At 41.6% G+C, this 27999-nt stretch overlaps 3 protein-coding genes across 3 annotated transcripts in view; 1 reads left to right on the forward strand and 2 right to left on the reverse strand.

The window, feature by feature from the left end:
* The window catches only part of LOC311146846 (solute carrier family 25 member 36-A-like), a 30358-nt gene extending 26740 nt beyond the window's left edge, over positions 1-3618 (reverse strand). The window contains exon 1 of the mRNA XM_084183449.1: positions 3184-3618. Coding sequence (XP_084039575.1) covers positions 3184-3224 — 41 coding nt within the window. The 5' untranslated portion in view covers positions 3225-3618. The remainder of the gene's footprint in view (positions 1-3183) is intronic.
* Positions 3619-16999: 13381 nt separating this feature from the next.
* On the forward strand, positions 17000-20201 carry LOC311146901 (E3 ubiquitin-protein ligase MARCHF2-like). The gene is made up of 5 exons (XM_084183528.1): positions 17000-17290; positions 17889-18154; positions 18460-18655; positions 18781-18990; positions 19469-20201. The coding sequence occupies exons 2-5, from the start codon at positions 17976-17978 to the stop codon at positions 19622-19624; spliced, it is 741 nt and encodes a 246-aa protein (XP_084039654.1). The 5' UTR covers positions 17000-17290; positions 17889-17975; the 3' UTR covers positions 19625-20201.
* Positions 20202-20394: 193 nt separating this feature from the next.
* Positions 20395-27938, reverse strand: LOC311146902 (ras-related protein Rab-11B-like). The gene is made up of 5 exons (XM_084183529.1): positions 27728-27938; positions 24337-24532; positions 21525-21718; positions 20809-20889; positions 20395-20682 (listed from the first exon to the last, which is right to left on the reverse strand). The coding sequence occupies exons 1-5, from the start codon at positions 27765-27767 to the stop codon at positions 20540-20542; spliced, it is 654 nt and encodes a 217-aa protein (XP_084039655.1). The 5' UTR covers positions 27768-27938; the 3' UTR covers positions 20395-20539.
* Between the last annotated feature and the right edge of the window lie 61 nt (positions 27939-27999).

A 27999-nucleotide genomic window follows, 5' to 3' on the forward strand; every position in this document is an offset into this window, starting at 1 on the left:
ACTATATAGCTTCAAAACATGGTTAAAACTATCATTTTGATATCACGGATGCCAGTCCTTGCATCCATAGCTTTCTTTGAATTGAAGGGCTGTCCCCAACAAAAAAAAAAATCTTAGTCGACCAAGAGTGGTCTGTTCTTTCGACTAATCGACATTTTAAAACGTGTATTTTCCCATATATAGACACACCCTGTTTGAATAAAATCAACTATATGTAGGCTACTGAGCTTGTCTGATGCTTTAAGCACTGCAATAAAAAATGAAGACAAATGACTAAAGAGGGCGGCAGAGATCAGTATAGCCTAACCAGAAGGGAAAAACACGTTCCTGACCCTCCTCCCACTGCCGAAGCTGCCGGTAATAGGCTACACCATTGGTTGGCAACCTTTTCCCCATTTGGAGTACCAGGTTATCGTACCATGTCTACTGATCTGCGTGCCGGTTCGGATTTTCATATGCACATTTTTGTGGAACAGTTTAATTTCATTTAGAATAAAAGTCTTCATCTCTCAAAATTCTATCTAAATGAAAATTATACAAATCTAAAAGTAACTTCTGCCAATATGTAAAACTAGCCTACATAAAGCCAACAAATAAAAACATTGCAACATTGAAAATACCCTGATAAAAGTAATTATCCTATAAATCACATTGGCTATGCATGGCCTGTCTGCAAGGCAGTTGAAACATTGTATCAACTATTGTATTAACTTGGTCTTGTGTGAAGCATGTGCTAGCAAACTTGCATCATTGTATAAAATATTCTGGGCCAGTGAGCTCCTGACAGACACACTGCTGTATGCTATTTGCCAAGGGATAAGAAGTAATCAGCTAGGCCTATTTTATGACGTTTCCACCGGATCAGAGCATGACCATTTTTCCCCCTTTCATGCTGAGTGGTAATTAAAAGGGAGTGAGCTGGAAAGATTTTCCAAATAGCTACGTTGAGGAACTATTGTCATTCTGTTTTGCAGTTCTCATTTGTTGTTTATATGGTATGTCTGTATTTGTTGTATGAGAAACATAAGGAAAGCTATTATGGCCTCCAGTACAGGCATTGTGAAAAACAAGGCTTGTCATCAATTAATTACGTGGTAGGCTATCCTTTGGCTTGCCTGGCTACCCAAACTCCTTGCTCCAACAAACATTAGACACCGATGGGTTGGGCCAAAGCCAGAACACACATGGGTAAAGCGCCGTTTTGAAAAAGTGTCATTGGCTTTGATACTCTGATTGGTTAGAGATGATCCAATCGCTGATGACTTTGTACAACACCCCTCATTTTGACATCACCTCAAACAACTTCAACAATGGCAGTCTTAGACTGAAGTCTGTAGCGAACATAGAGAAACGGAAAAATTCATTTTGAGACGTCAGGCAATCCTTTGGCGGCTTCTGCTGTGTGCGAGTGATGTAGTGATGTCCTATTCCCTAGGGTTATTTCTCTCCCTAACACTAGTAGCTCCGTTTGAGGGTCACTCCCCCACCAAGGGACACTCGAAAACGAGGGCTAAGGGGTGTATTGGGATTGAGCCCATTTACCGCTGCTGCCTTTCAAAAGACCAAACCAAATACAGGCAAGAGTGACCTTCGGCCCAGATTCAGGGGGCTGTTCCAGGTTGCTGCCTGCGCCTGTGTATGTATACAACCAACAGACACTGAGAAGAAATAAGACAGGCCTTGAGCCCTGTTGTGAGGAACATCAAGGGGATTAGCCATCATTATTTGGTTCTTGCTGACGTAACTGTCACAATGTGGCCCTAACATTGAAGTTTTCAGAATTCAATTAAATAAAATCTGGTTTGGCAAGATGGGCCTTACTTGTTCATTTTTTTTTACATTTGCCCAGAGGTTGAAAGGAGAGTCTGATGGAAAACAAGACAAAAGGGGAAAAAAAGCTAAAAGGAGGAAAAATATGCTGGCACTGCAACTGAATCAATCATCTTGCCTTTCTCGAAAGTACAAAAGACTGGCATACAAAACAGGCCATCTAGTGTTAGGCTATCCTAAGCCAAAACTGTACTAGAATTTGAGTTCCATGACAAGTAGGCATATTTTGTCCTATTGTGAGAATTACCCTAAGCATATTGGTCAAATCTACAATCTCAACTTACTTGGAGCAGTCAGACATTGATTCAACACAAAAAAAACAAGTCACTACAGCAATCTAGGCTACACACAGGTGCCCTTTAACCCTTCCAATTTCCCCATTGTCAGCTAGATGTATTGAATGTGAAGGTCTACAATGTAGCTAAGGTAGAACATCACTTCAGTATCACATTGACACACAGATGACGCCAATGATGTACACTACAGGAACGGAAACAGACACTTAAGTAGTGTGGTCAAAGTCGCAACAGACTTTCTTTTAGTGTTTTTTCTAAATGTAAGGTAGCTACATTGACACTTGAAATTAACACTGGGAGACCTGTGTGAACAGTGAACACTTACTCAATATTTCCACTGACATGCATACCAAGCCGATCCTGTGAGTGTCAAATATATGGATGTGTCTAGCTATATTGAATCCAAACCTGTGTTTTGACCTGACCTTTTTATCCAGTCTATGGAAAACCTTGAAGGCAAATATGGTAGATATTGCTGTAGGTTATAGTGGTTGATACGGGGAAATAGTGGTTGATAGAGGATGCATTGCATAGGCCAAGACATATTCTCCATCTTTCAATGGTGTGTTTTATAAGGTTTGTCGGTTATGCCAATGCACTAAAAATATGTCAAGAAATGTCATCAGACCATGATATTCGGCGATATAACTATAACTACTCGGTCAACCGCTGCTCGAGGAAAACAAAGGCTCGTGCGTCACTGTCGTGGACTTCATTCACGAGCATACTCTTCTGTCGTCGGCCAAACCACGAACCCTGTGGAGTGTGATGTATACTAATATCAACCTGTTTGTCGAATTTAATAATGCGGTGTGTGATAAACTAGTGGCTAGCTAAACCGTGGTAGCCTACCTTGATGCTGCAAGACAGAGCTAATTAGTTAACTAGCTGCTGAGGATGGCACCGGTAGTGACAGCTGCTAATGTTACATGCCCGCGCGCCATGGAAAATGTATTGTTTTCTCCAAGATGGTCATTAAAGCTTATTTTGACTCTGTAAAAGACAGTCAGGTCATGTCATGTTAACTAGTTAACATTATTCGTAACAAATAACTCACCCTCCGGCAAACAAATGAACCAAGGTATCCCTTTGACTCATTCTTTAGCATTCTCCGAACCAGCACACTCTTCGGACTGCGTCAATGAGGAAGACTTGGTTGGATGGCGAACGGTCTACCACCCCGATGACGATATGCGCACTTCGATTTATCAGCGACGTTGATTATAAAATCAGTAAAACTGTGATTGATTGCCGTTGCCTAACGTAAGACTGCTAACGTTAGCTAATCAACTAACGTTACACAAACCCTTCTCTGCTTCGCGCAGGCCCCTTTGAACGGACAGACCTTATTTTAATTCCTATGACGTTAAACTACAAAACAAGAGGAATTCTAAATGAACATTGTCGATGTATTATCAGTTAAATCAATCGGTATTTGCTACAGTCACCCTAGCTTGCATTTATTATATGTTCATCGCTGCAATGAGGGAGGATAGATCATAGTATTTGCTGTAAAATAAGATGCAAAACAGAGCCGGCTATTGGCCAGTTAGCTTAAGTACGTCACTTTGTCTCCGCCCGATCACGCATCTTTCACATGATCACTCCGTGATCAATCAGCTAAGGGCCATAAACAGGGCAATTTAGGCCTTACAGGAATAAATAACTCATTAACTTTTTTTTAAACAGTATTGGTTATGAGGATATGGCTGGTGGTCATATTTGACTATTCAAAATGCTTTGCTGATGAACCTATTAACATGTCATGCACATTGCATTAATGCATAAAGTTGTCATATTCTGTCATATGCATAAAGTTGTCATATATATGATAGATTTAGCTATATTAGTCAATGAGTAGATAGAAAACGGCACCATCAGTAATATTGACCATTAGGGCCTCTTCTGATCACCAATTGTGATATAGCTGACCTTTGCCCTCTCACACTGATGAGACAGAAATGGTTATATCATAATAGTTTTTTATTAAAAATTACATGACATACCAGCAGTAACCTTCACACTGAACACCATTCTCCATGTAAAGAAACTGAAGCGCTTGACACAGGAGACCACAGATGTGTGCAATCAGCTAAGCAAGGCTTGCAAGCAGTCAGTTGACAATTAAAGGGACATTCCACTCAAGCTAGAATTCAAATAAACAGGTAAAGGTTGACCTGATTGGAAAATATAAATTAACTGGATTTCCATGTGATAATAAATGGACATTTTAGGATCCTAGAAATATAAACACACAATACAGTAATACAAATTACAGCAGCGTTTCCCAAACTCGGTCCTCGGGACCCCACGGGGTGCACTTTTTTTCTTCTTCCCCCTAACACTACACAGCTGATTCAAATGACCAAAGCTTGATGATTAGTTGATTATTTGAATCAGCCTTTTAGTCCTTGGGATCCCCAGGACCCGAGTTTGGGATACCCTGAATTACAGTGAAGGCCGCTACTTCTTCATACAGTGAGGGAAAAAAGTATTTGATCCCCTGCTGATTTTGTACGTTTGCCCACTGAGAAAGAAATGATCAGTCTATAATTTTAATGGTAGGTTTATTTGAACAGTGAGAGACAGAATAACAACAAAATAATCCAGAAAAACGCATGTAAAATTTTTTATAAATGGATTTGCATTTTAATGAAGGAAATAAGTATTTGACCCCCTCTCAATCAGAAAGATTTCTGGCTCCCAGGTGTCTTTTGTACAGGTAACGAGCTGAGATTAGGAGCACACTCTTAAAGGGAGTGCTCCTAATCTCAGTTTGTTATCTGTATAAAAGACACCTGTCCATAGAAGCAATCAATCAATCAGATTCCAAACTCTCCACCATGGCCAAGACCAAAGAGCTCTCCAAGGATGTCAGGGACAAGATTGTAGACTTACACAAGGCTGGAATGGGCTACAAGACCATCGTCAAGCAGCTTGGTGAGAAGGTGACAACAGTTGGTGCGATTATTCGCAAATGGAAGAAACACAAAATAACTGTCAATCTCCCTCGGCCTGGGGCTCCATGCAAGATCTCACCTCGTGGAGTTGCAATGATCATGAGAACGGTGAGGAATCAGCCCAGAACTACACGGGAGGATCTTGTCAATGATCTCAAGGCAGCTGGGACCATAGTCACCAAGAAAACAATTGGTAACACCCTACGCCGTGAAGGACTGAAATCCTGCAGCGCCCGCAAGGTCCCCCTGCTCAAGAAAGCACATATACAGGGCCGTCTGAAGTTAGCCAATGAACATCTGAATGATTCAGAGGAGAACTGGGTGAAAGTGTTGTGGTCAGATGAGACCAAAATAGAGCTCTTTGGCATCAACTCAACTCGCCGTGTTTGGAGGAGGAGGAATGCTGCATATGACCCCAAGAACACCATCCCCACCATCAAACATGGAGGTGGAAACATTATGCTTTGGGGGTGTTTTCCTGCTAAGGGGACAGGACAACTTCAGCGCATCAAAGGGACGATGGACGGGGCCATGTACCGTCAAATCTTGGGTGAGAACCTCCTTCCCTCAGCCAGGGCATTGAAAATGGTTCGTGGATGGGTATTCCAGCATGACAATGACCCAAAACAAGGCAACAAAGGAGTGGCTCAAGAAGAGGCACATTAAGGTCCTGGAGTGGCCTAGCCAGTCTCCAGACATTAATCCCATAGAAAATCTGTGGAGGGAGCTGAAGGTTCGAGTTGCCAAACGTCAGCCTCGAAACCTTAATGATGACTTGGAGAAGATCTGCAAAGAGGAGTGGAACAAAATCCCTCCTGAGATGTGTGCAAACCTGGTGGACAACTACAAGAAACGTCTGACCTCTGTGATTGCCAACAAGGGTTTTGCCACCAAGTACTAAGTCATGTTTTGCAGAGGGGTCAAATACTTATTTCCCTCATTAAAATGCAAATCAATTTATAACATTTTTGACATGCGTTTTTCTGGATTTTGTTGTTGTTATTCTGTCTCTCACTGTTCAAATAAACCTACCATTAAAATTACAGACTGATCATGTCTTTGTCAGTGGGCAAATGCACAAAATCAGCAGGGGATCAAATACTTTTTTCCCTCACTGTATATATCATCTGTTACAACCAAATGTGTGATTGAACACAGGATCACAGTATATTATGGACAGCATTTTAAACGGTAAAAATGTTAACGAATGTACTATTTATTGGAGATGGTCAGTTTGCCTCAAGGTTTGCAGTGGTGTACTACTCATAGCAAATATTTTAGTCAGACCATTCGTGTCACACGTGAAAATGATTGCCAGGGACTTTATCAATATTTGAGTCCAAAGGGGAGACTAGACTAGAATAGGATTTACAGGCTTGGCAGCAAGGCCTACATAGTCTGTTTTGAACTCGACCACTGGAGTCTCATTAATTGTCATAGAATGTCATGAAGGATTTCGTAGAACTTTGAATGCCTATTAATTTTCTTGTTTGTTTCTTCACTACTTTTTTAAATAGAAATTTCACTAAAGCATTTATAAATGCATGAAGTGGCAGTTTATTGAAGGAAGTGAAAGGACGCATCGTGGGCCTCTCCTTCCTCATTGGAGAGCAGGAGGCAAGTTCTTCCTCTGGTGGTGGTGTAGGACACCGTGAACAAGAGGATGTGGTGTTAAAAAATAGATAACAAATACTGATCATGCACAGCACTACCTGTATGCTTTATTTCTCATCCTGGATGGTCGGAAGGGCATCCGGAGGATCCTTTGTGGACTCACCCTGGATGGTCGGAAGGGCATATGGAGGATCCTTGGTGGTCTCACCCTGAATGATCTAGTGGGGCATTAGCAGAATCCTCGGTGGTCTCACCCTGGATGGTCTAGTGGAAATGAGCAGAATCCTCACTGGTCTCACCCTGAATTGCCTAAAGGGGAGCGAGATCCACTTATCGTTTTGTTGATGAAGATCTTTGGAAGCTTCGTAAAGGAAATTAATAGATAAAGGAGGGTTTTGGAATGACAGTTTTGAAATAGTTGAAAGGACTGGTTGACAAAAAAAGGAAACATTCTTGGGTCTCTCCTTCCTCATTGGGGAGAAGGAGGGAAGATGGTGCTCTGATGGAGATGTCAAATCAGTGTAGAAGACTGACAACAGCAAATAACAGTAGGACTGAGTTGAAATGATTGGTTATGGCAGTGAAAAAGGATCGATTCTTGAGCCTCTCCTTCCTCGTTGTGGAGTAGGTGGCGAGATGGTCCTCTGGTGGTGTTGCCAAATAACCAAAATGACAATTCTACTGACGCTTGCTGTTGTCAGGCCTAGTCATAGCAGAGTATACCCTGATTAAAAATAATTGGTTATTTGGCCTCTCCTTCCTCTGTGAGGAGCAGGAGGCAAGATCTTCCTCTTGTCGTGGTGCATTCTCTGGTGTTGGAGTAGTGCAGAATCCTGTGAATAAAGGATGTGGTGTTTGAAAATAGATAACAGCAAATACTGATCATGCACAGCACTACCTGTATGCTTTTGAAAGCAAATTTAGTAATCTATTAGCTACATACTATTACAGTGAGGGAATAAAGAATTTGATCCCCTGCTGATTTTGTACGTTTGCCCACTGACAAAGACATGATCAGTCTATAATTGAAATGGTAGGTTTATTTGAACAGTGAGAGACAGAATAACAACAAAAAAATCCAGAAAAACACATGCCAAAAATGTTATAAATTGATTTGCATTTTAATGAGGGAAATAAGTATTTGACCCCTCTGCAAAACATGACTTAGTACTTGGTGGCAAAACCCTTATTGGCAATCACAAAGGTCAGACATTTCTTGTAGTTGGCCACCAGCTTTGCACACATCTCAGGAGGGATTTTGTGCCACTCCTCTTTGCAGATCTTCTCCAAGTCATTAAGGTTTCGAGACTGACGTTTGGCAACTCGAACCTTCAGCTCCCTCCACAGATTTTCTATGGGATTAAGGTCTGGAGACTGGCTAGGCCACTCCAGGACCTTAATGTGCTTCTTCTTGAGCCACTCCTTTTTTGCCTTGGCCGTGTGTTTTGGGTCATTGTCATGCTGGAATACCCATCCACGACCCATTTTCAATGCCCTGGCTGAGGGAAGGAGGTTCTCACCCAAGATTTGACGGTACATGGCCCCGTCCATCGTCCCTTTGATGCAGTGAAGTTGTCCTGTCCCCTTAGCAGAAAAACACCCCCAAAGCATAATATTTCCACCTCCATGTTTGACGGTGGGGATGGTGTTCTTGGGGTCATAGGCAGCATTCCTCCACCTCCAAGCACGCCGAGTTGAGTTGATGACAAAGAGCTCGATTTTGGTCTCATCTGACCACAACACTTTCACCCAGTTCTCCTCTGAATCATTCAGATGTTCATTGGCAAACTTCAGACGGCCTGTATATGTGCTTTCTTGAGCAGGGGGACCTTGCGGGCGCTGCAGGATTTCAGTCCTTCACGGCGTAGTGTGTTACCAATTGTTTTCTTGGTGACTATGGTCCCAGCTGCCTTGAGATCATTGACAAGATCCTCCCGTGTAGTTCTGGGCTGATTCCTCACCGTTCTCATGATCATTGCAACTCCACGAGGTGAGATCTTGCATGGAGCCCCAGGCCGAGGGAGATTGACAGTTATTTTGTGTTTCTTCCATTTGCGAATAATCGCACCAACTGTTGTCACCTTCTCACCAAGCTGCTTAGCGATGGTCTTGTAGCCCATTCCAGCCTTGTGTAGGTCTACAATCTTGTCCCTGACATCCTTGGAGAGCTCTTGGTCTTGGCCAAGGTGGAGAGTTTGGAATCTGATTGATTGATTGCTTCTGTGGACAGGTGTCTTTTATACAGGTAACAAGCTGAGATTAGGAGCACTCCCTTTAAGAGTGTGCTCCTAATCTCAGCTCGTTACCTGTATAAAAGACACCTGGGAGCCAGAAATCTTTCTGATTGAGAGAGGGTCAAATACTTATTTCCCTCATTAAAATGCAAATCAATTTATAACATTTTTGACATGCGTTTTTCTGGATTTTTTTGTTGTTATTCTGTCTCTCACTGTTCAAATAAACCTACCATTAAAATTATAGACTTATCATTTCTTTGTCAGTGGGCAAACGTACAAAATCAGCAGGGGATCAAATTCTTTTTTCCCTCACTGTATCAATATAAGCAACACATAACCATAGTCGAACTACAATCAGAAAACCTAGATTTTAGTCAGTAATACAGAATCTATGCTTTATTGAAATGACAAGTAAATCCGCCTTTACTCCAATTATAATGGTCTGCAGTTTTAACATCTGGCACATAACACAATTATCAGAAAATAGCTTTACAGGACAAAGATCCCGCAAGCTCGAAGGGAATGACTTAGCAGTCACCGAGTCAAATCTACATTCATCGACTTGGAAACAGATCTAACGAGTTTGATCAAATGGATTATGTTTTTTTCCCCTACAATATACTAAACTTCCTTTACTATATCACCTCTGCTCCGAAATGATAGATAGTTATTATAATGCTTAATCTTATTTCTATCACATGATCTATGTACTGTCTCCCACCCCCTACGTACGTCTACGTTTTGGGTGCGCAAGTCAGCACCTATACAATATTCCACATATTATTTTATCAAATTTCTAGTAATCAATTACACGCACATACTGTACAATTCATCATATTTTAATATATTCATATCAACCCAACTATTCATATTTTTTATGATTCGTTATCACCACACGTTAGTTTACCATAAAGTTATTGTTCCACTGGGACTAGGTTAACTACCTAGACCCTGCCCCTCTGTCATAAAACCCTCCCAGAATCCTATAGACTGGTCACTTATTCCCTGATCTTACAATATTCTATGACAGGCAGTGTTGTAAAAACCCCAAGATATCATTATATCAACAGTTTATTCTCCAAACTTCAGATTAACTCATTCCCATTGTAGGGTCCGGCCGATTGGACATCGCTGTTGTTGGACGGTGTGTTTCACAAAGAGTCCGGACAACTAAAAACAGGTAAGCAGACACCTATTGTTATATAACTAAAGTTCTGCACATTGGCTTCATCCAAATTAATTTTGTGAAACACCTGTTTGATGTAAGTGAACTAAATTATGAATTATTATACGAATTATTATGAGTAGATAAGCACCATATTGTGACATGCAAACCTGTGGTGAATGTGATGTTAAACCATGGTACCATAGAGTATTGTTCCACCGGCAAGTTCCGTAACTACGAGGGTACGGCTAGGATCGGGGAAAATACTGAAATCCTCAGGCTAGGACCACCAGGGGTGGGAACTGGGGGTATAGGGAATTATTGGATTAAAAGTGTTGCGCTACTGGCAAGGATCGTAACTACGAGGGTACGGCTAGGATCAGAGGGACACTTACAATTTTAGATAGTGTTGTGCTATCGGCAAGGTCCGTAACTAGTACGGCTAGGATCGTAGGAGCACTTTAAAGTACACTATAGTGTTGCGCTTCGGCAGGGAGTTGTACTTGGGGGTACAGCCCAGATCGGAGGAGCACTTTAAAGTATAGGGTGTTGTATGAATGAGAGTGCGAATGATCCCAGTGTAATAAAAGAGTGATTGCAAATGAAATAAAAGAGTGAATGCGGGATATTAAAATTAATAAACCTGTATACCTTGATAGAAAACTAATTAGGAGTTAAAGAAGTCTGTAGCTGCTTAAACCGTATAACCCGTTAATAACAATTGGGAACATAAAGGTAGAATAATGAATAACTAGTATGACTAAACTGAAACGTTTGAACTGATATAACTGAACTGTAATGTTTGATGTTTGACATAGCATAATACTGGTTTTAAATAATTAAGTTGAAGCAATTTAGTTTATTATTTAATTTAACGTTTGATGTTTGACCCTGCAAAATACTGGTTAAATAATTAGACTGAAATAATTTGGTTTATCGTTGAAATATAAATATGCACCGACTTTAACTAATTAGGTGGGAATAATTTGATTTAAATAAATAGACTAACATACTTTAAATAACGGACGAATATTACGTTAAAACGAAAAACAGACAAAACCTGTTCGGAGTGGAAACAGGAGGGAGAACCGCGTAGGGGTAAATTTAAAGAAGCAGTGAGAGAGAGAGAGAGTAGGAGGGGGCCAGTACCCACTGATAGCCTTACCTAATCTATTGGCGGGGAATGAAAGGGGCCCCAGCAACCTTAGATGTATACAGTAATAATAATAATAATAATATGCCATTTAGCAGACAGGCCATGAACACAGAGGACGTGGCCAGAGCGGTAGAAGGAATGACCCACCCCAAAACAGGAATAGTAAGGTTTGGGCTGCCGTTAGAGGGCAATGGGTTTCAGGGGATGCAAGTAGCTTTAACTATTATGCTGAGGGAATAGCACCAACCTATAGTGGGTTCTAGATTTGTTAAATAAACAAACTTATATTTTAAACTAAAGTAATGCAATGGGCTACAATTATAACATTATCAGAATAAGGCACAATTTAATGTGAAATAGTTATTACAATTATTATTAATAGTTATTACAGTTATTATCATTGATCCAGTAATGATAGAAGGATAGTAGAGGAAAGTCAAGGGATTAAATCTCATTTAGGGAAAGAAGCAGAGTATGAAGATATATTAGGGAGAAAATACCATTAACTGAGGAATATAAAACGTTTAGCTGAAAAAGACAACAGGAATAATTTACCTTACACCCTAATATAGACATTAGACCACACCAGAGTAGAGATGGCAGGATCACCAGTAGCAATCATGAAGAGAAGGTTCCCAGAAAATAGTGAAGATATTGGTAATATCTCTAACAAATGATAAAAAGGACCAGAAAGATAGTAACTAAATGGCCAAAGGAGGGAACATTTGATGTAACCGTGATTGTATTGGCTAAAAAATGAAATATGACATTTACAGGGGGGACAGGAATAATAGAAGGGGAGACAGATTTTCCTAGGGGATTGATCAAATAATTGATAATGGATCATTTGAGATGAGATCACATGTAGCAGATTTAGGGTAATCAATTAAATAATCATTGTATACTCGAGGAATTTTGAGTGGTTTTATGGATTAGTTATGAGGAATTAGATACAAACAATTATTGATGGGTTAGGACTGGGGATATCTGTATCATGTTTTGTGTGTACTACCATCTTTAGATTACTGATGGTAATTGAAGGTTAACAAAATGTATAACCAGGAGAAAGAGATTAGCTTATCTCATTGGAATGTTGCCCAGGGCTAGGGGGAGCAGTAGTGAAGTTAGGCAGTATTTAGGTCATAAAAGTGAGCTACCAAATTAAGTGGGGCCTGGCTATTTGTGGTTGTGGTTTTTCAAATTGGGTTTTTCAAATAAAAAACAACACACCTAGTATGATGGTTATAAAGGGTTGTTATGTTAAAATTAGGGGGTAAAAATAAGGGATGGCAATTGGATGATAAATTACCAATATTACCTAAGTGACTGTTTAGGTAGGTGGTAATATTGACACATGGGCAAAACATGTGTCAAAAGGGGGATGGTAGGAGATGGTAGGATTAAATAATAAATATATAAGAAGGAGAGGACAAAATACATACAACAAAAAATATATTTTTTAGATACAGTCTAGAAAGAGAATGCAGTCAGAAATAGAAATTGAGAGCTGAACACGTGTGAAGATAGTTTATTAACCACACCCGTATGTCAGAGGTTTTGTGCCCCACAGGTGAACTAAAGGAGAAGGTGACCCACTCTATCTAACCAGGTGACTGGTGAGCATCCAGTACCTAAAGAAGAAAAACTGGAAGCAGGCCTGTTGGGAAGGGCCCTATCAGGTTATATTGGTCACTGCCTTTGCCATTAGAATAGCAGAAAGAGCAACCTGGGTCCACGTTACCCACTGCAAAAAGGTAAGAACACATGCAAGCACCACTGAACACATGCAGAGTTAGAGAGAAGAACTGGACCAATAGGGTCTGGGGATCACCTCTGTTAACGAAGATCTCCTACCCCGACCTATCATCACTGTAGTGTGTTCTCAGGGTGTGAGTATGGGGTAGTACCAAGCAGAAAGACTGAGGACAGGAGAGGGTGTGAAAAGGGAGATTGTGGGGATCTATTTTCTTATAACTAGATGTGATGCCTAGCTTAGAAAGAATACATGAATGATTAAATATAATAGGTTTGTGCTGTACTGATATAGATTGTTTAACATAACAAGCTGTGATTAATGTGCGGAACTGTTAGGGGGTAGGCTGAGACAGACTTGTGATTCACACACACACTGCCTCTTTGTTAAACCGCTCAAGGACATATGTTCTGCTACAAAGAAGAACAAACTATGTCTGAGGTTGCTGACTCGAGACAAGTTGTAAAGATAACAACTAATGCCCGGCAACAGTGAAGCGCCAAGGGGCTGGGACCAGCCTGTGCGCCATCGATAGGTTGGGTAAGTTTAAACCACATCCAGCCTCTACTATTTAAAGAAGAACTTATAACAATGGCTCAGTTCTCTGTCTGCCCTGCGTGGTTTTTCAGTGGGCCCGTATATACGAACATCATATTTACCATTCAAGTGTTTGCATTAATTAAAATACTAGTCTATTTTAGAAGACGTGTATTGACCTCTTTTTGTTCCTATACCAGATTTGAATTGACGCAACTTGACACCATATTCACACGACTCTCATATCACATTCACACAACGCTATTTCCCAACACACAATCAATATTCGTATAACCTGCAGGAATATTTTATTCTATTAAAGTGCCCAAATTTGAAATGTTAACCCTATCAACATTTGACATTTCACTATGGTCAATTTTAACATAATCCTACATTACTTCTAAATTTCCCCAATATAATGATACCCTAAAAGATTGGCCGAAATACAATGTGTATACGTCATACGATCACACCCGTACACGTGACCTGTTCCTCCAACAGGATTTCTCATACCCCTCCTGGTAACATGAATTTTCAACACTTGGTTGATAAATGAATATCCACATACCATTCATTCTCCTCTTCTTAATGCAAGATTGGGCATGCCCTTTCTCCACCAGCCCTAGAAGCTTTAAGCGACCTCAAATATAGTCATTTCTGACCAAATGAACAACCTGAACGAGACAGATGAAACATACAACTTAATTACATTTTACATTTTCGTCATTTAGCAGACGCTCTTATCCAGAGCGACTTACAAATTGGTGCATTCACCTTATGATAGCCAGTGGGACAACCACTTTACAATATATCAAAAACATTGTATTTATTTTATTTTTAATTTTTTGAGGGGGTGTGGTAGAAGGATTACTTTTATCCTATCCTAGGTATTCCTTAAAGAGGTGGGGTTTCAAGTGTCTCCGGAAGGTGGTGAGTGACTCCGCTGTCCTGGCGTCGTGAGGGAGCTTGTTCCACCATTGGGGTGCCAGAGCAGCGAACAGTTTTGACTGGGCTGAGCGGGAACTGTGCTTCCGCAGAGGTAGGGGGGCCAGCAGCAATCACAATTGAATGAACCACAGCCGCTCAAGTAAACCATTTCCCCCACATGAGATGAGCAGATCTACTCTATCTAATACTTTCTCTATACTTTGAAGCCCCAGTGGCTTTTTTCACAACTGTTCAACCATTCTGGATGACCGGCGCTACTTCCAATTTAAGGTGTCACCTACTCCGGATGACCTACTTTTTACCCGAGTGGCCCTGTCTAATTAGTGCATCACCACACCACAGGCTGATGCGTCACCTACCCCTGAGCAGCCTCTAACAATGATAAACACGTTAGAGTGGTAACCGTAGGCCGTTTTACTCATGTATGTACAACCTACCCCCGAGCAGCCTCTAACAATGATAAACAAGTTAGAGCGGTAACCGAAGGCAATTATAGCTAGCCACCTGCCCGTTCAGCCCTCTGGAGTGCTAATTTTAGCTCTCCGAAGCGTTATCCACAGGATTTAACTTATTTACATTTATCTACAATAACATTGCATGCATGCTTATTTCCCATTCCAATAAAAACTAAATTTAGTCCTTAATACTGGAGAGACCCCTCTCGTACCTTACCCTCAGATTCAGCTTTTTTATGCTAAAAGTAAGAACGTCACTTACCTGTATTTAACAGTGGCCACTGCATTTGTGTGATTCGTCCAAACTTTCTCCGATAGCAAAGCACTCAAAGATCTCTTTCCCCAGTTCTGCCGGGGTCGCCAATTATGATGTGGAAAATAATCACTATACTTTATTTAAAATCAAAGTTCTTCCAGATGTATTTGGCTAAGGTGTATGTAAACTTCCGACTTCAACTGTACCTTGTCCATAATGTAGAGGCCTATGGGATTTTCATTAAAGAGGTAAGGGAGGAGGATGGTACATGTGATCTGCATAACATACCAATACCAATTGACATACTTTTGTATGCTTCCTCGTCTGTATACCTGCCGACACAGACACAAAAGTGAGCAGTTCAGTCATCTGCACCCAATACAGCTAGCCTTCAACATATTCTTATAGCCTACATATTCTTACCTCTTTGTTGATTGAAATCCATTTAATTGTGTCCATTTTCTGTTTTAGAAAGATTTGCACAAATATGAAAAGGTAGATGGTTTCATCATAAAACAATATCAATTTCGATCATATAAAAGACAAACCTTACCTTAAATTGAGGAGATCTTTACATTTTTTCAGTTAAGTGCCTGCACCTGCTGTCCTTTCAAATTCAAATCCAAATGTTTCAGTTGGGCAGTTAGGTTCTTGCAAGAACCCCCACCAACTAAGGAGGTTCCTCGGTGAACCCCACCTCCTATGGGGTTGTTGGAAGAACCTTTTGGGGGCAATTTTCAGTGCCAGGAACCCTAAGGTTCTTTGAAGACCTCTGAGGATATTAGAAGAACCCTTGTTGAACCCCTAATTTTTAGAGTGTAGGAAGGTACTCTAAAAAATAAATACTTTAAGGAAAATATTTTTTTGTTTTTTTTAGCTAAGCTCACATAATATAATTTAGAAGTATGCATTAAGGTGTCTGTAATAGAATAAACGTGTAAAAAAACGAATGTAGACATTAATAAATGCATTTCTATAGTTTCCAAAATATGTTTTACAATTGAGGAGGAGTGCCAAGATGGCTGTGCGGTGGCTTCAATTCAGCGCCCCCTGTCAATCATCCAGGGTTTATACACATTATTGGTAGCAACACATCGATGGGCCGGCTGCTGGACCAATCGCAGCGGTCTACAATCCACATAAAAAATTACATTAGCCTCTGTGACTGTATTGACCTGGCTCATGAAGTCTGAGCTGGTGTGCTTTCCTGGCTGATGTTATATACTGACTGACTCCTTCATCTTCTTCTTTGGTATTCTGACTGACTCCTTGATGAACCACTGACCTATGAAGTCCTGTCACGTTCATGTTCAAATGACGTATTTCTGGACCAGATTACATTTTCACCACCTCCCGAGTGGTGCACCTCAGCGCTAGAGGCGTCATTACAGACACCCTGGTTCCATTCCGGCCAAACCCGGACCAATTGTGCGCCGCCCAATCACGGCAGGTTGTGTCTGTAGTGATGCCAGGGTGTAAGTAGGCCGTCAACATATGATTCTCAACCTATGAATCTCATAGACAAGTAGTAGACATACAATGTCCAAAACTGATGTCATATGGAATATGTGACAATAGCGGTGTCACCTAACGGCAAAAAAATATACAATACACTTTTTGTATACCATCTTGTCTTGCTTTGTTTTCTCTTGCCAATAGTCTTAGGACAGTGGCTACTGCCACTTTAGGGTGTTCAGATATTAGCCTAATTTGTAGAATAATTTGTACCGTATGAATAATTTGGCTACCCTTGTATCGTGGTAATAGTACTGCGTCACCAGACACGATAATCACGTGATCATAACGATACAGTCAGTGCACAGCTGAGACAGACGCGAACAAGCCAGCTAGCTGTCATAAATTCGTGAAAAATACACAGTTTCTGCAAGAAGACGGGGAGATAGTTACGAACGAATAAATTATCCAGCCAATGGAGCAGATACACGACTTGCCATCATCTATTGTATTCCTCCTGAAGCATCGTTTTCTGTCTAAATGTCAATGTCATTCTCGTCTCTAGCTAGCCAAATAGCTAACTAACGTTAGCTAGCTAAGGCCAGGGGAAGCTGGTGTCGACTATACGGTACGTTATCCCTTGTTTCGAAACGCTATCTAGCTAGCTGTTCATCATACATAGCTTTTCATTGCATTGTATTTATTTAGTTAGCTTGCTAACTAATGGAAATGTCGTTTATTACTGGAAATGTCGTAGCTAGCTAACGTTAGCGTAGAGAGGATGTGAAAACATGAATGCTTAACAGTAACGGAGTTAGCGACAGTAGACAGCCAACCATTTTCCCTGTCTGGTGTCTGTCGGTTATTTATTGATTCACCAGAGCCAAGCTTTGTCTATAGTTACTGACAGTCAGTTTTATCTTTGATGTTGATGACCCCCCCCCCCCACCACCACCACCACCACCACCACCACCACTACCACTACCACCACCACCACAACATAAACTTGTCAAAATGAACTATGCAACTGGCTATAAAGAATTTCCCCTTTAATAGATTCGAATCGTCTTTATTACATAGTTCCCCATGTCAAATCCTGTTTTGACATTGTCTGCAAAGCCTTTTTTGCCATGATAAAAGGCTGATCCATAAAAAAAAATATATGGATTCTATCACCTCACATGTCATAAACCATCACAAGTAAACATTCTAACATTGTCACTCAGTCCAAACAGTTGCCCAGCAGTGGGAGGAGAGGTGTGGGTTGACTCCCTTCACTGGTGGCTGTGGCGTGTCACCACCACCAGAGTGCCATGACTACATCAAGTTGCTGCCACCTGCCTGGCTCCCTGTGTGACTACTCAGGCAGCGCCGCCGACCTGCCCAAGGAGGTAGAGGAGCCAGAATCCGGCCAGGCCCAGTACGTTGCCAAGGTTATGGCCAAAGATGGCCGCCCACTCTCCTCTGTTGTCAAAGCTATGGGCTCACAGAGGTAAGGGGGGTCTTCGAGAGGGTTCTTATCTTTCTTTGTAAATATGGATGACAGGGAATGTGGCCCTCTGCTTCTATCTGACATATAAACATTTTTCTTCCTTGAATGGAGATTAACAATGGACATATAGTTCTCAAAGCTTATAGGAGAGGGCAACATACTGTATCAATCTCAGATTCAGCATATCTGATACATTATTTTCATCAATATACTAAATTAATGTATTTTGTTTATAATGTATTTAATGTGTAATGTGTTTTGAAACGACTGGTCACCAGGCACAATTTTCTTCCCTATTTGTCTAGTAATGAAGGCATGTGTCGAATCTGCCACGAGGGGGCCGGTGGTGAGACGCTGCTCTCCCCTTGCAGCTGCACAGGGACCCTGGGTAAGGTGCACAAGAGCTGCCTGGAGAAGTGGCTGTCCTCCTCCAACACCAGCTACTGTGAGCTCTGCCACACCGAGTTCACAGTCGAACGGCGGCCCCAGCCCCTCACAAAGGTAAAATGGCACTGTGTGTGAGTGAGTGACAGGTTGATGGGTAATTCTGTTTAAGTCCTCAATCACCATAGTAATGACAGAATAATTACCATATTAATAATGATCCTTTCCTTGCATCGTCCCAGTGGTTGCGGGACCCAGGCCCTCGCAGTGAGAAGCGCACGCTACTATGCGACATGGCCTGCTTCATGCTCATCACGCCCCTGGCGGCCATCTCTGGCTGGCTGTGTCTGAGGGGAGCCCAGGACCACCTGACCCTCAACAGCCGGCTGGAGGCTGTGGGCCTCATTGCCCTCACCATTGCTCTCTTCACCATCTACGTCCTCTGGACACTGGTAACTAGCACACACTCACACACAGCCCTTATCACTATTACCATGGGTTACTTTATTCCACCTTTGTTAATTGACAGCATATTTTTGCAGTAGAAATGTGTGCTTTACAATCGCTAGTAGTACATTTGTGAGACAAATTAGACATTTGTGGAGTATTGTTTGTTTTGTTTTCTTGTATGTGGTATTCTGTGCCCTTCCCATTTTATATTCAGGGGAGACAAGTAATGTGCCAACAATATTTTGTGCCTGCAACAAGAATCGTTTGTTTGTACTCTGAAAAAAAGGCTTACAATAGTTACACAATCATCAAATGAAGCGGAACCATTTTGCAGACCAAATACAAATTTGTCATGCAATATGTCTAACGTTGTATCGTGCGAGCCTGCGATAGCAACCATATATTTAGCGAATCTGCTCTGCATTGCATATCAAACATCTGATGTACAGTTTCATTGACGTCTGTCTCCATGCCCCTCAGGTATCGTTCCGCTATCACTGTCAGTTATACTCGGAGTGGAGGAGGACCAATCAGAAAGTACGCCTGCTCATGCCTGACATGAAAGGAGCGCACTCTACACAACATTCCATCCCGACCAAGTCGACCAAGAAAATGACTGACGAGACCATCGTATGAGCGCCGTGGTCTCGCTATAAAAGTGTAATATATCTTGAACTTCTGCACTTGTGGACCATTCTGGGGATTCTTTCTCCATACTCACTATTATTTGAAGCACTTGAGCCCAGATATGAACTATAACCAGTGATTTTGGGACGTTTTGGACTCGTGGAATGAAGTGTCACTCATCGCTGGATTATGAACACTGGCCTGGAAAATCAGGACACAGCTAATGTAGCAGGATATAACTGACACAGCATGTTAATACAGTATATCTGAAACATACTACCCCCCTCTCCTTCACAAAGTATTTAGCTGTTTTTGGAAAACTGGCATCCAATAGCCCGTGAATTTACTCTCACAGAACAATGACCATGTGAACGACCAAGTCTAAATATTATGATGTTTTCTGTTGTTACATCTTTGCCTTTTTGAAGCTGGTAGAAGTGGGAGAGAGAAAAGCAGTGGGCTTTGGAGTGTCAGTCAATGTATGCAGGGTATGCTAAATTATTTTATGTTGCACTCTCTTGAATAAGCTGGGTGATTGTGCAATAAAACATAAGGGACTCTTGGTCTTTGCAGTCGGCACATCTGGCTTGCATGTGTGCTGAAACTCTTTGAGCTACTTATACAGGAGGAATAGATCTGTAATGATCTCTTGATGCAGTTAACTGCACTATACCATACCACCATCTAGTGGACATTTAAGGGACCACTCCTTGCAAGTGGTCCAGACTGTAGGAGCATGCAAACTACACAGGTAACATAAAAGAAATCCAGTCAACTACTGTAATATTGTAAACTTTTATTTCATGGCATTAATATAATGTGAGTTGACAAGCTATCAAAAACAAATATATTACACAAAATGAAGAATGTTGGCGCCACAACACTTTAAGATGACAGAAAGGGGAAGGTAAGCATCATCATGGGTTACAGGTTCTGGCAGCACTGCAGTTTGTTCCCTTTCTGGTCTGTGGTGGGCGGAACACTTATGTCCACCACATTGTTTCCAGGGGACTCGTCATGGGCGGACCGCTCAGCGATCTGCTTCTGCGATACGATGCGATAGATTTCTGTGGAGAGGAGAGTAGACTAGACTGTTGTGGTGCATCTCAATACTTCAAAGAGGATTTCTAGTTTACCTTCACTATGTCAAAGCAACTGGCTTTTTAGACAGTCCTTTTGCTGTTATACTGTACCTGTAAGGATATTCTTGAAAGCTTCCTCTACATTTGTTGAATCTAAGGCTGAAGTTTCAATAAACGATAGAGTGTTCTTCTCTGCAGGTTTAGAGAAAGGGCAAAGTGAGTCGCACAATCATTATTAAACAGTTCCTGGAAAGAATACCCTCTGTATTTACATTTTAGCAGACACTGTTTTCCAGATCGACTTTCAGAACCAATTAGGGTTAAGCACCTTGATCAAGGACACAGACAGGTTTTTCACCTAGGGATTCGAACCAGCAACCTTTCGGTTACTGGACCAACACTCTTAACTGCTAGGCTACCTGCTGCCCCATTTCACATTAAGGCTCCCTCAATACCATTTGCATTATATATTTAGGCTGCTACAGTATATAGCAATATTGTCCCAATACTCTCCTCCCTTCCCTTGTGATGACCACTGATATAAAAGTTCCAGATAGGTGAAAGCAACAATATGGAGCTGCTCTCATTTTACTTTCCTCCTATCCATCTCTTCAAAATCAGTGGTCCCTCAGGACCACAAAAGAAAGACAAGAAGGCTGTTCTAAGATTATGTCCCAACGTTCCCATGTACCCCTTAGTCTGGTCCTAGATCTGTTTGTGTTGTCTTGCAACTCTGTTTGCCATGACAATGACCATAGGAGTTGGCAAGACGGCACAAACTGATCTGGGACCAGGCCATGTTCCCCCTGCCAAAAGTACCCAAGTACCTGCAAAAGCCCGGGCCTCGTCCATGGGCACGGCCCTGAGGTGGCGCAGGTCGCTCTTGTTGCCCACCAGCATGATGACGATGTTGTTGTCTGCATGATCCCTCAGTTCCTTCAACCAGCGCTCCACGTTTTCATACGTCAGGTGCTTGGCGATGTCATACACTAGGAGAGCACCCACTGCCCCTCTGTAATAGCTGTAGGAAAGACTGCTTCTCAATATCAATGCACCAACAGACAATGTATGGGTCTCCAGTGAGGCTCCAAGTCAGGCACTGATTGATGATGAGGCTCATGATTGGCTAGTGCTCACCAAACCTGATCCTGGAGAGATATATTTATTGTCATGATTCTTGCCCTGGCGGCAGAATGGAGCGATTTCCGATAGATGGGTCAGCTGCAAAGGCAAAATTGGCTATATTGTAAAAATTCATGAAAACAAATTATCTTCTTGGTTTTAATTTAAGGTTAGGGTAAGGCATTATGGTTAGCAGTGTGGTTAGGCATTAGGGTTAGCAGTGTGGTTAGGGTTAGGCATTAGGGTTAGCAGTGTGGTTAGGTTAGGGTTAAGCATTAGGGTTAGCAGTGTGGTTAGGGTTAGGCATTAGGGTTAGCAGTGTGGTTAGGGTTAGGCATTAGGGTTAGCAGTGTGGTTAGGGTTAGGCATTAGGGTTAGCAGTGTGGTTAGGGTTAGGCATTAGGGTTAGCAGTGTGGTTAGGGTTAGGCATTAGGGTTAGCAGTGTGGTTAGGGTTAGGCATTAGGGTTAGCAGTGTGGTTAGGGTTAGGCATTAGGGTTAGCAGTGTGGTTAAGGTTAGGGTTAGGTGACTTTGTGGCTGTACCAGCTAGTGACCACTCTGCAGAGCTGCCTCCAGGACAAGATTCACAAGGAAAAACACTAACCTGCTATAGGGTGTGTAGGTTTATGTTCCACACTTACACCCAGCACTAAAACACCTGGTTGAACTAATCAAGGACTTGAGCAGTTGATTGATTAGTTGAATCAATGGAATCACCAATGTACAGTACCAGTCAAAGGTTTGGACACACCTACTCATTCAAGGGTTTTTCTTTAGTTTTGACTATTTTCTACATTGTAGAATAATAGTGAAGACATCAAAACTATGAAATAACACATATGGAATCATGTAGTAACCAAAAAAAGTGTTAAACAAATGAAAATATATTTGAGATATGAGATTCTTCAAATAGCCACCCTTTGCCTTGATGACAGCTTTGCACACTCTTGGCATTCTCTCAACCAGCTTCAACTGGAACGCTTTTCCAACAGTCTTAAAGGAGTTCCCACATATGCTTAGCACTTGTTGGCTGCTTTTCCTTCACTCTGCAGTCCAACTCATCCCATGCTTTTCCATCACTCTCCTTCTTGGTAAAATAGCCCTTACACAGCCTGGAGATGTGTTGGGTCATTGTCCTGTTGAAAAACAAATGATAGTCCCACTAAGCCCAAACCAGATGGGATGTCGTATCGCTGCAGAATGCTGTGGTAGCCATGCTGGTTAAGTGTGCCTTGAATTCTAAATAAATCACAGACAGTGTCACCAGCAAAGCACCCCCACACCATAACACCTCCCCCTCCATGCTTTACGGTGGGAACTACACATGCAGAGATCATCCGTTCACCCACACCGCGTCTCACAAAGACACGGCGGTTGGAACCAAAAATCTCCAATTTGGACTACAGACCAAAGGACACATTTACATTTTACATTTACATTTTAATCATTTAGCAGACGCTCTTATCCAGAGCGACTTACAGTTAGTGAGTGCATACATTTTTCATACTGTCCCCCCGTGGGAATCGAACGCTCAACCCTGGCGTTGCAAGCGCCATGCTCTACCAACTGAGCTACAGGAGGCCTACACCGGTCTAATATCCATTGCTCGTGTTTCTTGGCCCAAGCAGGTCTCTTCTTCTTATTGGTGTCCTTTAGTAGTGGTTTCTTTGCAGCAATTCGACCATGAAGGCCTGATTCACACAGTTCCCTCTGAACAGTTGATGTTGAGATGTGTCTGTGACTTGAACTCTGTGAAGCATTTATTTTGGCTGCAATTTCTGAGGATGGTAACTCTAATGAACTTATCCTCTGCAGCAGAGGTAACTCTGGGTCTTCCATTCCTGTGGCGGTCCTCATGAGAGCGAGTTTCATCATAGCGCTTGATGGTTTTTGCGACTGCACTTGAATAAACTTTCAAAGTTCTTGAAACGTTCCATATTGACTGACCTTCATGTCTTAAAGTAATGATGGACTGTCTTTTCTCTTTGCTTATTTGAGCTGTTCTTGCCATTATATGGACTTGGTCTTTTACCAAATAGGGCTATCTTCTGTATACCCCCCTACCTTGTCACAACACAACTGATTGGCTCAAACGCATTAAGAAGGAAAGAAATCCCACAAATTAACTTTTAAGAAGGCACACCTGTTAATTGAAATGCATTCCAGGTGACTACCTCATGAAGCTGGTTGAGAGAATGCCAAGAGTGTGCAAAGCTGTCATCAAGGCAAAGGCTGGCTATTTGAAGAATCTCAAATATAGAATATACTTTTTTGGTTACTACATTATTTCATATGTGTTATTTCATAGTTTTGATGTCTTCACTATTATTCTACAATGTAAAAAATAGTAAAAATAAAGAAAAACCCTTGAATGAGTCGGTGTGTCCAAACTTTTGACTGGTAGTTTACCTCTCTGGGACTAAAATTTGAGACCACTAGATTACTGTTTTCTGTGATCCTTGTTGACAATCATTTAATTTTCATTAGGCAGCCTTGAGGGATCCCACACGACTTACGCGGAGGTGATGGCTCTGTAACGTTCTTGTCCAGCCGTGTCCCAGATCTGGGCCTTTATCGTCTTGCCATCCACCTGGATGCTGCGGGTGGCAAACTCCACCCCGATGGTGCTCTTACTCTCCAGGTTAAACTCATTCCGTGTGAACCGAGAGAGCAAGTTACTCTTCCCGACGCCAGAGTCCCCAATTAACACAACTGTTGATAAAGAGACAGATACGGAGAGAATTAGATAAAGACAGAGTGAAAACACACAGGGTGAAATTTTTATAGCCTAACTGTCAGATGAGGTAGCCTAGTCAACAGGTATTTCCTAAATGTACTAGGATCCAGGATCCTGGGCTAGATCTTGGATCAATGCCTGCATTCTTCACCATGTGACTTGGTCCTCTCACCTACGACTGTTATGTAATGCGGGTTTTCATTTTCAATCACACCCATTGACAATATTGAATAAGTGAATGGCTGAAATCGACCTATTTGAAGTGGTACAGTGGGGGAAAAAAGTATTTAGTCAGCCACCAATTGTGCAAGTTCTCCCACTTAAAAAGATGAGAGAGGCCTGTAATTTTCATCATAGGTACACGTCAACTATGACAGACAAAATGAGAATTTTTTCCACAGAAATTCACATTGTAGGATTTTTTATGAATTTATTTGCAAATTATGGTGGAAAATAAGTATTTGGTCAATAACAAAAGTTTCTCAATACTTTGTTATATACCCTTTGTTGGCAATGACACAGGTCAAACGTTTTCTGTAAGTCTTCACAAGGTTTTCACACACTGTTGCTGGTATTTTGGCCCATTCCTCCATGCAGATCTCCTCTAGAGCAGTGATGTTTTGGGGCTGTCGCTGGGCAACACGGACTTTCAACTCCCTCCAAAGATTTTCTATGGGGTTGAGATCTGGAGACTGGCTAGGCCACTCCAGGACCTTGAAATGCTTCTTACGAAGCCACTCCTTCGTTGCCCGGGCGGTGTGTTTGGGATCATTGTCATGCTGAAAGACCCAGCCACATTTCATCTTCAATGCCCTTGCTGATGGAAGGAGGTTTTCACTCAAAATCTCACGATACATGGCCCCATTCATTCTTTCCTTTACACTGATCAGTCGTCCTGGTCCCTTTGCAGAAAAACAGCCCCAAAGCATGATGTTTCCACCCCCATGCTTCACAGTAGGTATGGTGTTCTTTGGATGCAACTCAGCATTCTTTGTCCTCCAAACACAACGAGTTGAGTTTTTACCAAAAAGTTCTATTTTGGTTTCATCTGACCATATGACATTCTCCCAATCCTCTTCTGGATCATCCAAATGCACTCTAGCAAACTTCAGACAGGCCTGGACATGTACTGGCTTAAGCAGGGGGACACGTCTTGCACTGCAGGATTTGAGTCCCTGGCGGCGTAGTGTGTTACTGATGGTAGGCTTTGTTACTTTGGTCCCAGCTCTCTGCAGGTCATTCACTAGGTCCCCCCGTGTGGTTCTGGGATTTTTGCTCACCGTTCTTGTGATCATTTTGACCCCACGGGTTGAGATCTTGCGTGGAGCCCCAGATCGAGGGAGATTATCAGTGGTCTTGTATGTCTTCCATTTCCTAATAATTGCTCCCACAGTTGATTTCTTCAAACCAAGCTGCTTACCTATTGCAGATTCAGTCTTCCCAGCCTGGTGCAGGTCTACAATGTTGTTTCTGGTGTCATTTGACAGCTCTTTGGTCTTGGCCATAGTGGAGTTTGGAGTGTGACTGTTTGAGGTTGTGGACAGGTGTCTTTTATACTGATAACAAGTTCAAACAGGTGTCATTAATACAGGTAACGAGTGGAGGACAGAGGAGCCTCTTAAAGAAGAAGTTACAGGTCTGTGAGAGCCAGAAATCTTGCTTGTTTGTAGGTGACCAAATACTTATTTTCCACCATAATTTGCAAATAAATTCATTAAAAATTCTACAATGTGATTTTCTGGAGAAAAAAATTCTCAATGTCTGTCATAGTTGACGTGTACCTATGATGAAAATTACAGGCCTCTCTCATCTTTTTAAGTGGGAGAACTTGCACAATTGGTGGCTGACTAAATATATTTATTTCAATACTTCTCAGAGCTTATAGGTATTCTGTTTAATTGGTTGCCCTTAACCAAGGAGACATAGTAGTTGGTGTCTAATTGATGTTAATTTCGAGTGAAATTCTAGCATGTACACAGTTGGGCCCCTTAAGAGCACTGCTGAGAAACACTGAGCTCAATGATACAATTGTGATACAATTTTACTATTAATAATAATATTATTATTATTATTACCACAATAAGAGGTTGACAGAAACGGCCTATTCTACTGTATTTAGCTGACAGTAAAACACTGAGGTGACAGGAGTAGGCCTGGCAGTCACAACGGGGCTGTCGAGGTGGAGCCCTTTTGTTTTCTCACAGTACAGTAAATAAAGCTGAACTTTGTCCCTGTGGCATTATGCTGCTGCTGCAGGAAGCTGATAACATGTTCCATCAAACCTGAATCGACAGTTTTGGGCCGCTTTTGGCTTTCCTGTTTCAACAGGGTTTCTAAATGATGGTGAGGGAGGGAGGGAGGGAGGAGGAGGAGAACCCTTTATCGGCTGATGTCTACTCCACAGAAGATACTCTGTATCACTTCATAAATAGACCTCTATACGGGGTGTCGGTGGCGAGCTGCAATGGAAATCAAAGGAAGACATTCTAGAATAGATCAAAGGGGGATTTCTTGAGATAGAACATAGTATTCACAGTGTTATATGGTCCTTGGACACTAGTCTACATTGCCAAGTTTTAAATGTATTTTCACTAATTCTATGAAAAATCTATTTGTTTCATACATGCTCAGACCTCATGATATCAAAATATTTCACAGTCAATACAATTAACATACCCAATTACTGTAGGCCTACATGAATTCAACATTTGCATAATCAATAGTCCCACATTAACTAAAATATTAAATCATAGATCTATGAGATAAGGGAGGCTACAATTCACAATAAAAAAGATAACTTCGTATAGTTATTTTAACCATAAATGGGAAAACAACATTCTTGTAAGTAAGCGATTGATAAATAGTTCCTCTTTCATGGTTTCATCAGTGTTGATAAAGTCGAAAAGGCAACCGCAGATACGGTGTTGCATCTTACCTAAAAATATAGCTGTGGGCGTTGTTACAATGTTACAATGACAGCATTTATGTAGCCATAGTAGCAAACGTTTTCCACCAAAGAGACTGATACAATGTTCATTTCTAAACCATTTCTCCAGACTATTTGTTATTATTCGTTAACACTGATGTCTGATTTGTCATTGGACAGAACGCAACAATTATAGAATTATTGAAGGTGCTATGAACGGGCGAATGCAGTCATCAAAATTTACCTTTGAACAAGAAATCGTATTCATCGTCTCTGTTCCCCATTCTAGACGTGGCCTCTCCAACGCTTGTTCCGGAAAATAATGTGTAAAATTGTAAGCCTATGAATTATCGGTATGTACAGGAGAAAAATTAAATAAATGTGTAAAACAATGCGCCAATGTTGTCTGTCAAACAAGGCTGACCGCAGGAAGAGAGATCTCTGAACTCTGCACTGGGGTGGAGTCCCTGTGTTCATACCTTCCACACGGTGGCGCTGCTGGCTGTCATACTAATA

This window comes from Coregonus lavaretus (genome assembly GCF_964263955.1).
Source record: "Coregonus lavaretus genome assembly, chromosome: 19".
Taxonomy (NCBI): domain Eukaryota; kingdom Metazoa; phylum Chordata; class Actinopteri; order Salmoniformes; family Salmonidae; genus Coregonus; species Coregonus lavaretus.